The 12,085-nt window shown below is 57.3% G+C and overlaps 1 protein-coding gene across 2 annotated transcripts in view; it reads left to right on the forward strand.

The window, feature by feature from the left end:
* The window catches only part of CDH15 (cadherin 15), a 20,988-nt gene continuing 8,903 nt past the window's right edge, over window positions 1-12,085 (forward strand). Inside the window, exons 1-5 of one of the 2 annotated variants that reach the window (XM_081031722.1) lie at window positions 192-293; window positions 3,784-3,998; window positions 7,864-8,022; window positions 8,194-8,349; window positions 8,931-9,075. In XM_081031722.1, coding sequence (XP_080887848.1) covers window positions 3,993-3,998; window positions 7,864-8,022; window positions 8,194-8,349; window positions 8,931-9,075 — 466 coding nt within the window. In that variant the 5' untranslated portion in view covers window positions 192-293; window positions 3,784-3,992. Of the gene's footprint in view, window positions 294-3,783; window positions 3,999-7,863; window positions 8,023-8,193; window positions 8,350-8,930; window positions 9,076-12,085 lie in introns of both variants that reach the window. The other variant, XM_081031721.1, reaches the window with a different exon arrangement.

The following is a 12,085-nucleotide window of genomic DNA, read 5'->3' on the forward strand; positions in this document are numbered from 1 at the left end:
GCACGGTCATTCACTCAGCCCGCCGGCTCCACCTCCCGCCCTCCAGCCCCCACTTCCCCCCACGCACACATGCGGCCCCCCAGCCCTCGCACTTGTGCTGTCATTCAGCACCAGGCCCCGCCCCGGCCACGTGTAGTCACTCACTCTGCCCACCGCCCGCGCACTTGTGCTGTCACTCAGCCGGTTCTGTCGAAGCAGGAGGTACAGCTCGGCCCGGCCGGACACTCGGCCAGTCGCCCCGCCGCCGGCCCATGGAAACCGTGCTCCTTCTCGCCCTCGGGCTGGTAGCCCAGGTAAGGCATGGGCACCTGCGGGGGTCCCTGCCCCCTGCACTGCCCAACGGTGTCTTAGAGTGCGTCGCCCCGTCGTCGTCCCCGGTACTACTGGCCGTGGTTGCCGTTAGGGGCCCCTGAGCTGATGGTTCTGGGTGGGGCAGCGCTGTCCAGGGGGCTCTGGGTCCCGGGGGTAGGAGGGTCCAAAGTCGAGTGGAACTGTCTCCCCGTGGACTGGACAGGGAGCCAAGCTGGCCAGGAGACCGCCTAGCAGGCCAGCCCCTCCCTCTGAGGTGTGCCTCAGCCCTACTGGGAAGTGGAGCAGTCAGTCTTGTGGGGGGGGGCAGGGAGAGTGGGGACCGCCGAGCACGCCCTGCTGGAGGAGCTGGCAGGCTAGTCTTGGTAGGAACCCCAGGCCGAGTTGGCCGATGACATTCGTTAGTCTTGAGGGGAATCCAAGCCCCCATCCGTGTGCCCTGCCAGCGTTGGCAGCTGCAGGCTCTACCTTCCAGGAACCCACTTTTCCTTGGGAGGGCCCTGTGCCCAGGGGAACCAGGTCGCAGCACACAGCCCACCACCCTGCACACTCCTTGCTGGTCCCCCAGCCTCCCCAATGAGGGAATAGGATGGGTGGAAGGAAGCCCCTCCTCCCCACAATGGCACCCCCTGGATCTCCTCAGTGCCTAGGCTGCTGGGCAGAAGCTAGGCTGTGCCCAGGAATGGAGCATGTGGCCTCAATGGCCTCCTGCCTTCAGGGGACTGGGCTGAGCCAAGGTCACAAGTCAGAGGCCAGGGGCCAGGGCCAAGGCCAGGCAGAGGTCATGCAGAATCATCAGTTGCTATTACAGTTCCAGGCCCATCAGGCAGCGTTGGATGCTGGTGAGGAGAGTCGGGCTTCCTAGCACCCACCATAGTGGCTTCCTGAGTCCCCCTCATTCTCACAGACCTCCGAGCTCCAGCTGGCCAGCTCAGGTTTCAGCCCTGGCAGCTAACCAGATGCCCGCCAGCCAGACCCTCCAGCAGCTGGCCCCTCCGGGCACCCAGCCCCATGGCTCCATCCACCTCCTCTCTTGCCTTTGGGCCTTCCCACTGTCCCCCATTGGAGACAGTGTCTCTGCTGCCTAGCCCTGTGCTGTCCAGCTGGCTCAGCATAGCCTCAGTCACCCTTGGCCCAGCATGGCCTGGCCCCTCCAGCCCTCTGCTGGGAGACCATATCCCTGGAAGCCTCCACACACTGGGATCCACTCCAGAAGGCTCCACGCCTCCCGTGTTCCCTCCCTACTTGGCCTAGGAACAGCATTTCTGCCCCAGCACCTTCACAGGTATATTCCTGCAGACCCCTTTCTCTGGATCTAGGGGTGTCCACCTTTCACTCTCCTGCAGGGAAGGGAGTCAGTCCCTCTCAGATTCCTCTCCCCTCCCCCAGGGCTACTGAAGAATGCTTCCTCCTCCAGACAACTGGAGCCTTCAGGATCGGTGCTGGTGGGGGACCAGCCAGTGGGGGCCTCTGGGCTGCTCAAGTTCCTTCACCCAGTGCTCAAATTAGCTCCGGTGTGAGGGGAGCGAGGGGAGCGAGGGGAACAGGGGAGTGGCTGCTGGACCTGCCTAAATCTGTCTGTCAGGACCCTGCCCACCCCTCCCCCACCCAGCTCAGCTTTCAGACTTTTGTTCTCTCCTGTCCAGCCACATGGGTCCTGTGACGACCCCTGGATACTCCTTCCTCCACCTCCAGGAGCCCCCAAGGCACGCTGGCCCCCAGGCCCAGCACGGGCTGGTGGGGGGAAGGTGCTGGGGGGGGGAGTGGGAGACCAGACTACACAGATCCATTGCCTTGGATGAGGCATGCTCCTCCCCTGCCTGTATCCCCTAAAATCTCATCCAGGGGGCTGGGTGAGAACTGACCTTTGTTGCCCCCACCTCAACCCATAACATCTCCAGTAGCTGGGCTTACTCAGGGACCCCACCCCATCTGGGGGTGGCAGAGGGATTGGATTGGGGTAACATGGATGATTCAGAGCAGACCCACACCCTGCTGGGAGGGGCCCCAAGCCTGTGTCTGGCCAGTGAGCCACAGGGTCTCTGGAAGAAAGATGGGGCCTCAACGGCACTCCTGGGAGCTTTGCAAAGTGTGGAGAACCCCAGGCAATGTGGAAAAGAGCCTGGAACAGGATGGCACCCACAGCAGATTCACCCATCTCCTCCAGTACAGGGCGGGGCTGTCAGCCCCTCATTAGGGTGATAGTAAGGGAAGCAGAGGCGGAAGCCGGCTCCTGGACCACTGTCCTCTCCAAGGAGGACAGGAGCCTGGTGGTAGTTATGTTGTGGTGTTTGTCCCAGCAGAGGGGGGCAGGCAGAGGACACAGCTCCCCTCCCTACCCCCGTTTGCATGGCCATCCTCATTCCTTCTCTGAAGCCTGCAGCAGCTGGAGGGGAGCATGGGTGAGGGTGGGGGGATGCCTTTCTGGGCCAGGTCGACAGCTGGGTCCATTCCTGGCATGTCTGATGCCTGCCAGGCCGTCCAGGAATGGTGTGGCGCGGATTCCAGCCTGGGGGGAAGGGGCTCATGCCTGGGAAGCTTGTGGAGCGTCCAGGCCTGGGCTTCTAAACTTCAAAGACACCTGGTCTCTCCCCCCAGCCCAGGCTCCACCAGGCTACAGGCCTCTGCTGATTCTTAGAATCTGAGAAACCCAGGGCCTACGCAGGATGGGAGGGGTGTCCCTCCACCCAGAACCCCTTCCCTGAGCTGCTGCTGCATCCACTTTTCATCAGGTTTTCCCGACTACACTGGGAGGGGGTGGAATAGAAAATGCCCTTTATCCAATCAAGACATACTGCTGTGGACCAGCTCCAGGGAGCTAGGTCCCAGTCAGCAAACATCCTGCTCAAGCCCCAGTCCCCTGCCTGCCACTAGAGGCTGCCAAGAGAGGGGCTGTGGTCTCCGTACTGTCCACACGGCTTCCCTAGTCACCAGCATTTCTTCCCAAAGCGGTGAGCGCCCAGCCAGCCACACGCCCAGCTTTCTTTCCAGGCTCCTGGGAGATGGGCTGTGCCTTATAATTCTTTGTTCTGAACCCACCTGGGCTGGTGGAGAGACGCAGAGAGCCCTGTGTGCTGCCCCAGGCCTGCAGGAGGGATGGATGCCTGCAGAGGGTAGGGGGCAGCTAGCAGTCCCCCTCCAGGGGTTGGCTACTGTCTCTCCATCGCTTCTGAACAGCAATGGTGCTAGTGGAGACGCAGCATCCAGCACTCACCATGGCTCTGTCTGTCTGGCCCCCACGGTGGCCCCCACACGCAGAGTCCAGGATGTGGGGGGACCTACCTGAGTGACAGAACGTCAGGACTGTTGGACCCTGAAGTCCCACCTTCTAGCCCAGTGCTGCCCAGTTTCTCCAACGCTTCCAAGAATCCCTCGGGCTCTGGGACCACCGGGGTTCTCTAACTCAGGGGTGAACTCGTGGAACCCCGATTTTAACAACACTCCTCCCACCCCGGTGATTCTTTCATCACTCAGGTTCTAGAATCCTGGCCTGCGCTAAATGCCTCAGCCCCGATGCATTGCCTGCGTGGTCTGACCAGGGAGGAGGCGTGATCACCAATCCTATGCGATGGGAACTTCTCTGAGTCCAGAGAAGCATCTCATCAGGAGGTGGCCGGCTGCCCACAGGCCCAGGGCCCTTGCCCACGTCTGGGTCGGTCAATACCATTCCTGCTTCTGCAGGGATGTCTGTAAGGCACTCGCCACTCAGCTTGGCCGTAGCAAGTGCTTCATAAGTGATGCGAGCTTCATTCCTGGCAGCCCTTGGGTTGGGTGCCAGGGCTGGGGCGGACCTCAGTGAGGAGCAGGGCCCTGGTGTCTCTAAGGCTTCCAGAATATTCTCTCAGGTTCTTGGTTAAGGGCAGGTCAAGGCTGAGTATGGGGTGTTGTTGGGCACCCACTTGGGGGCAGTGGGCCCGTGACGCCCGCTGGTTCTGGCTTGGTGTCAGGGACAGCAAGGTGGGCAACGTATGTAAGTACATGTCACTCAGGGGCATTGCCAGCATGCTGAGGGTCTGTGTGAGCTGGCTTTGTCCCTGGGGCTGTGTCCCGAGATTCCCCAGGCAGCTCCTTCCCCCAGCCAGCCACGTCTTCTGGGAAGAAGGTGATGAGAGGACAAAGGACAAACAGAGAAGTACTCCCAAACTCCGGAAATCGCTGCAGCCCGGCCCAGCCACCCCACCCACCACAGCCTGTGATCTGGGCGAGGGGCCCCTGCCAAGGCTCTGTGGCTTCCGCTGACCTCACGAACTTGGGCTGTGGACAGACTGGGACCCAGACTCCCAGGCTCTGCCTCTACTGTACTGGCCCCACGCCAAGCTGGTGGGCATCCCTGGACTGTCAGCTGAGGCCCCTGGCAGGGAAGGGCAGCCAGAGGCTGTGTGGTGGGCGAGGGGCATAGGGGCCAGTCCAGGGGTGGCAGCAGCTGGACAGGGCAGAGCGTGGTCTCCAGGATACCTCCAAGAGCCTGAGATCAAGGGATACCTGTGGACGGTGCCCAGCCCCCTTTCCCCAATGCTGAAGCCAGGGCAGGGTGGGCACTGCTGTACCACTGGGCTTCTTTCAGAGCCTGCTCCTCTGAGTGATGGAGGCTCAGGTGCTGACTTCCCTGTGGCTCCCAGCTCTGCTGAGCTCTGGCTTTGTGGCCTTGAACAAATGGCTGAGCCTCTATGACCCTCGCTCTGGAGAGCTATGAAATAAGGTGATCACCACCTTTCCTAAGGGCTGTGAGAGCTGAGAGAGGGTCTAGGGGGAGGGAAAGCAGGGGAGCAAGGGCACAGGGAGGATGTGCGCTCGGTGTTGCCCCCAAATAACCAGGAAACAGACACTGCCCCACTAGCACGGTGACAAAGGCGGGCAGGTCTCCACTTGGTGGGAATACCATGCCGACCTGGAAGTGGCTTGTGCTTGGGTGGTTTTGGCAAGAAGCCCCAGGCAGGCTCAGAGGCCAGCACTGCCATCTGTCCGGCTGCAGGGAGCTCAGGGGGCCTGGCCAGCCACCTGGTCCTTTTTATAAACAGGGTTTCTGCTACGTGGACTCCAGGCCCTGCAGGTGACATGCCCCTGGCATTTCAAGCGAGGTAGTGGGAGTAGTATTCCAGAACTGGGAAGGTGGCCTAGGGCCATCGGACAGGTCAGCTGTAGTTTGGATGTTATTGCCATTCTGTCAAAAAAGTGTCTGCGAACTGACTATGCCTGGTCCTAGGCAGAAGGGGGGGGGGTTACGGAGGAGAGAAAAGACAAGAGGATTACACAGAACAGCAGCATGCTGCCCCTGCCCCACCCCTAAGTACCCCCCACTCACCAGTCTCTGCTTCTTCCTCCTCTGAGGCCACCAGCGCTCCGCCTCCCATGCTGCCCCTCCATAGACTGGAAGGGAGAGAAAGCGGAAGTCAGCAGGACCAGGTGGCCGGGAGTGGGTCTTGAGGGGTTCAGGAGGAGAAGGGCAGCCAGGGAGCCTGTGCCCCACGTGAAGGGGCCCTGGAAGTCACCCTGTCCACCTTGGCTAGAAGGGAGCCCCCTTCAGAAGGGCCCAGGAGCCTGGAGAGCCTGGGTGGGAGGAGACAGCTCCCAGGGCCATTCCCAGGGACACAGGGCTGGTGGCTAGGCAGGGGACTGGGATGGGGTGTCCCCTCTGCACACACAAGCTGGCTAGCCCTGCCTTAGGCCTGGGGGAGGGCAGGGGAGGGGGCAGCTGCAAGCAGGGGGCGGGGTTGACAGGCCATGGCAGGGGGCATTTCTCACATTCTCCTGCAGCCAAACCAGCTGGGCCCCAGCAGGTGACTGAGCCCTCTTCCCTTTCTCTCCCTCAGGCCCTAACAGCCTTTATCCAGGTCCAGCCAGACTCTGTGCCCCAAAGAGCTGCAGTAGCATCGGCCCCCCTTGTGATTTGGGGAGCATGAGGGGACCTTAATATCTCTGTGCTTAGGCCCACTCTTGAGCCAGCCAGCACCCAGTCTGTGCAAAGACAACATATTTAAAACAGGGCTGCCCTGATGGGATGTGGGGCTGCTGCCAGCTACCCTTGACTCATGGGCTGGGCCCTTTCTCTGGCCTCAGTGTCCCTGTCTGAGTGCTGGGTGGGGCTGTCTGTAGTGACAGGGAGCTGGCAGTGGGTCTGGAGAGAGTTTTGGCCCTTCTCTGTGCTCCTTCCTATATAACCACCTCCTTCCGATCCCAAAGTGGGTGGTGACAGCCTCGTCATGGGGCAGGACCTGGGGTTGTGTCTGCATGCCCCTACCCCTGGAGTAGAGTGGGGGGGAGCATGGCTACCACATTCTCGTCCTCCCTCTGCAGCCCCATAGGCTGGGCACTACAACTTGGGGTAGGGGCATCGCACACAGGGCCCCCATGTGAATTGAGGGTGGAGCATGCCAGAGAGCCCCCAGGTCTTCGTAACTAAAGTATTTGTGTGAAAATGACACCTGGTTCCACAGTTCTGGGAGAAAAACAGCACAGGCTGGTGGGAGTGGGGCGGGGAAGGTGCAGGGTGTTGGGGCATTCTAGTACGTCATGTGACCTCTTCCCTTGTTAGTTCTCTTCTGACAAAAGCATTGGTCTGGACAACCTCCACCAACCCTCGAGAATTCAAGCAGTGAGGGGGATGGGCACATGTCACCCCTCTACTATCCCAGCCCACCAGCCAGGAGCCCCCACACCCCTACCTCGGACAGATCCAGCCATGTGGAGGGGGCAAGAGTGCTCCCGGGGCACCCGCCTTTCTTGGCCCCCAACACCGTTAGCCACACTCTTTTATTCCCCCCTTCTTTCTGCCTCCCACCACTCCAGTTGAAGCTGTTGTTTCTCAGTCTGGTTTTGTAGGACACAGCTCCTTGGCCCATGCTGGTAGTCAGTCGCCGGTCACCAGTCACAGCAGCTCTCGCTGGCTGCTGGCCACTCATGCTGGCCACCGGCAGCTCATGGCAGCCCAACTCCAGTCTTAGCTGTAAAGGGCACAGCTCACTGGCTCATGTGGGAATCGAACCAGCGACCTTGGCATTAGGATCATGGTGTTCCACCACCTGGGCCCCTGGGCAGGCCCTGTTATCCACACTCTTTACCCACAGGGGTCACTGGAGCAGGGCCCCTGCTGGGCCAGCTGTTGTTCCCATTACTCATCATTCACCTCTCTCCTAGGCATCCTGTCTCTCCCAGCACCAGGTTCCCTGCAGCTTCCCCCCAGAACATCATGCCTTCCAGGCCCTGGAGCCTGAGCCTCCCCTGGGCCACATGGGGAGTGGGGAGAGCGCCCAGCATTCCGATGAGGTGGCGCACAGCATGGTCAGTTCTCCCAGTCATCCAGAGCCTGTGACAAGTCCTGTTCCTGGGCTCAGGGGTTCCCAGACTAGGGCAAGAAACAAAAGCTGAGATTTAGGGGTCCAGGTGTGGGGGTGTGGCTGCTAGGGCCTCCCAGGAGTGAGCTCAGGGCTCTGATGGGGGTCAAGGTGCCCCTTGCCCTCCAGGCAGGGGAAAATTCACTCACCCTCGGCCCTTGGGGGAGTGAAGCTCTCAGTGCTGCCTGCTCCCTGGGCTCACTTGGTTGTGTCTTTATTGCAGAGCCTGGGCCTGTCATTGGGGGTCCCTGGGCTGAGAAGGCCCAGCACCCTGTTCCCTTGGCGCCGGATGCCTACGCTGGGCCGTGTGCGGAGAGCCTGGGTCATTCCCCCCATCAGTGTGTCCGAGAACCAGAAGCGCCTCCCCTACCTACTGGTGCAGGTGAGTGGGAGGGTCTACAGTGGGCATAGCAGAGGCTGGTTTTCCCTGTGGGTTTTCCCTTTGGAGCCACAGGCTGAGCTGACCTCCCAGCTGGGGGTGGGACTGAGTCTTCAGAGAGGGAGGGACCCTCCCCTGGGGGCACCTCCCTCAGTCCATTTCCTGCCCTGGCAGATCAAGTCGGACAAGCAGGAGCTGGGCAGCGTCATCTACAGCATCCAGGGGCCCGGTGTGGACGAGGAGCCCCGGGGCATGTTCTCCATCGACAAGTTCACAGGGAAGGTGTTCCTGAATGATATGCTGGACCGGGAGAAGACAGACCGCTTCAGGGTGGGGCTCCTCCCCCAGCCAGGCTCCTGTTCCCTTGTCTGGCTAAGACCACTCCTCCAGCAAGAGCTGTGTCCTTAATGGGGGTGGGGAGTGGGGTGGGGGGATTTGGGACTAGGGCCTGCAGCCCAAGGAAGCAGGTGTTCAGAATTATATCCCTGTTTAACAAAGGACCAAAGTGAGGCTTCATGGAGGAACAGCTTGGTTCCAACAGGAAGATTGGGCAGCAAGGGCGGGCGCTGCCGCCTCAGGAAAGCGCTACCTCATTCTGGTGTCGCGCTCTTCACCCACAGCCAATTCTCCCCCCATCTGGCTATGTTTGGTGGGGACAGGGTGTCAAAAGAATCCCACAGTATTGGCAAATCCCAGTGGCAGCTGCCCCCTGATTTGTAGGGGTGAGACCCTGGGCAGGGCACCGCACGACCCACCCCTCAGAGGGTTTGGGACTATGAGAGCTGAGAGAAAGGGCAGTGGGGAGATCAGGAAACACAAAGTCTGCGCTTGCCGTCCCTTTCGCATGGCTCTCGTGGGAGCCACAGAAATGTGGGGATCACAGTTTCAGTCGTTGCTCTCTGCTTGACCAGCTAAGGGCCTTTGCCCTGGACCTGGGAGGATCGACTCTGGAGGAGCCTACGGACCTGGAGATTGTAGTTGTGGATCAGAACGACAACCGGCCTGTCTTCCGGCAGGAGGTGTTCACTGGGCAAGTACTGGAGGGCGCCATCCCAGGTGAGGCGGGAGCCCAGCCACCCTGTGCCCACTGGTTCCCACGGGGGAGGAAAACTTCTGCAGAAGGGTTCTGGGTAGGTTGGAAGTTCAGGATTTCCCTTTAGCAAGAATTTTGAGGTCCTTCAAAGAGTCTAAAAACAAGTAAACAGTTTCCAGAACTGAGGAAATTGGCACAAGTCAACTCAAGTCACTTCCCATTTCAATATAAATTTCAAACCCTCACAGCTTCCAAAATGCAATGAGGGGATTTGTGGATGGCAAAGCTCTGGCTGCTGCTCCTGCTGCTTTTAAATTGAAGTGCAATTCACGTAACAAAATGAACCGTTTTAAAGGAACATTTCAGTGGCATTTAGTACATTCACAGTGTTATGCAACCACCACTTTATCTAGTTCCAGAACGTTTTCGTCACCCCAAAAGGAAACCCTGTGCCCATTCAGCAGTCACTCCCTCTCGTTGCTTCTTAATTCTACATTTCGATCGCAAACAAAACACACCTGAGTTGACAGCCTTCAGCCCTTTATGAGTCTTACAGGGTGCACTCACTTGTCTGAGTCTGTTCCAGGACAGACAAATTTCATTGCAGACAGTAATCCCCTTCTTCGTTCCCACCCTGCTCCCAGGGTTTTGGTCAAATCCCATACAAGTCAGGTGGGAGAGCACTGACTCATGGCAGAGGTGTGTCCTCTTTCGCCACTCATGTTTCTTTTATTTCATCCCATTTTTTTGTTTTTCATGACTTAAAATGGCAATGCTTTTACTATTAACTTTTTATTTTGACATAATTTCAGACTTACAGAAAAGTTGCAAAGAATTCCTCTACACCCTTCACAGAGATGTGATGTTTATCATGTTTGCTTTAACCTTTTCCTTCCCCTCCCTCCCTCCTTTCCTGCACTGCTGGTTGCAGACTTGAGGCCTTCAGTATATACACCAATTACTTAGCTACAGTATAATGATCAAAACCAGGAAGTTAACATTGACACACACTAATATCTGATCTACAGACCTTATTCAGTGTCAGTTAGCCAAATAACGCCTTTTACAGCAAAAGAAAACCCTGCCTGTTCTTGTAGTTCCCGTCTCTCCTCTGAATTCCCCATCTGTTCATGCATGTTGCCCACCTTTTCCATTAGAGCCTTTTGCACACTGATGATAGTCCTTTTAGAGTTCTGTTGAAGAAAAGCCTCAGTGTCCAGTCAGCTATAGGTCTGGTTCTGTTGGCTGATTGATCACTGAAGATGGAGTTTGTTTCCTCTTGCTCTTCTGTGTGTAAAAGAACAGCAGAGATGGAGGTAAATAGTGAATGCCTGGCAATGCGGGGATGGCCCCGCTTTGGGGACGCAGGCAGTGGGCAGGTTTCATCTGTCGCTGGGCCAGCCTTGGACTCTGTTGCTGCTTCAGTTCAGCTTCCTGGGGCTTCCCTTGGTATTCCTGCTGTCCCTCTGCTTCAGCAGGCACTGCATACCCTTGCACAGAGGGGTCTCTCTACACTCCTGGCCCCTCTCAGGGTGACTGCTGTTGCATGGTACGCAGCAAGGCTCCTGGAGGAGATGGGGGTCTCAATTATACGTGGTCGCTGTGGACCTGAGCCTCTGGGGTGGGACTTTTTCAGGGTTCCTGCCCCTCTTTCAAGACAAACCACCTCTCCTCCTGCTTAGGGCAGGGTCCTTTCCTTCCCCAGAAACCCCATCATCACCCTGTAGTTGTGAATGGTCCAGAGCACCACTGGGTTTCTCCAGTTCTCCCGCTCCCCCCAACCTAGGCAGACCCTGTAGGCCTGGCCTAGATGCCCTCCCTGGTCTCCTTCTGTCCCAGTCCTTCCCGTGAGCACTCAGTGGGGGCCTATGGAAATAGACTGACAAAAGGGCACAGATGTCCTTGTGTGGGGGCTCCCAGGACTGTGAGCTGTCATGCTAGCCCATGCTCAGCCTTTGAGACTTTGCTCAAATGTCACCTCTTCTCTTCCTGTCTGCTTCTGCGGTGGCTGCGTTCTCCTGCCTCGCTCCACCGAAGGTGAAAGCCTCTACGCGTCCCATCCTTCCTCAGGGAGGCTGGCCGTGTCCTGGATTCCAGTTTAGCAGGTTGCCTTGTGCCCTCACCAATCTGACAAACTCAAAATAAGTACTGTTTTGTGGATTACCCACTTGTTCTCATTGTGAGGGTAGGACTGACGTTCTCTTTGCACCTCCAAGCACCAGGACCTCTTCATTCTCCCTATCTGGCAGTTAGTTCCTTTAGCCATTAGGTTTTCATGACATTTTTTACCCCAGCTTTTTATGGTGGTAAAATATAACATAAAATCTACCATCCTCACCGTTTTTAAGCGTACTGTTCAGCAGTATTAAACACATTCATAATGTGCAGCCCTCACCATCATCCATACCCATAGCTCTTTCCATCTTCCCAAACTGAAACTCTGTCCCCAATGCACACTAACTCCCCATATCCCCGCCCCCCAGCCCCTGCTGACCACCACCCTACTTTCTGTCTCTGTGAATTTCACTCCTCGAGGGACTTCGTATGAGTGGAATCATACTGTATTTGTCTTTTGTGACTCGCTTACTTCACTTAGCATACTGTTCATCCATGTTGTAGCATTTGTCAGAATCCTTTTTAAGGCTGAATAATATTCCCTTGTATGTAGAGAACACATTTTGCTTATCCATTCATCTGTCCATGGACACTTGGGTCACTTCCATGTCTTAGCTGTTGTGAATAGTGCTGCTATGAACATGGGTGTACAAATATGTTTTTGAGACCCTCCTTTCAGTTCTTTGGGCATATCCCCAGAAGTGGAATTGCTGGGTCATAAGGTAATTCTATTTTTAATTTTTGGAGTAACTGCTACCCTGTTCTCTACAGCGGCTACAGCATTTTATATTCCCACCAACAGTGCACAAGGGTTCCAATTTCTCCACATCCTTGCCAACACTTTGTTTCTACCTTTTGGGTAGTAGCCATCCTAATAGGTGTGAGGTGGTATCTCATGGTCATTTTTATTTGCATTTC

Source organism: Rhinolophus hipposideros (assembly GCF_964194185.1).
Source record: "Rhinolophus hipposideros genome assembly, chromosome: 21".
NCBI lineage: Eukaryota > Metazoa > Chordata > Mammalia > Chiroptera > Rhinolophidae > Rhinolophus > Rhinolophus hipposideros.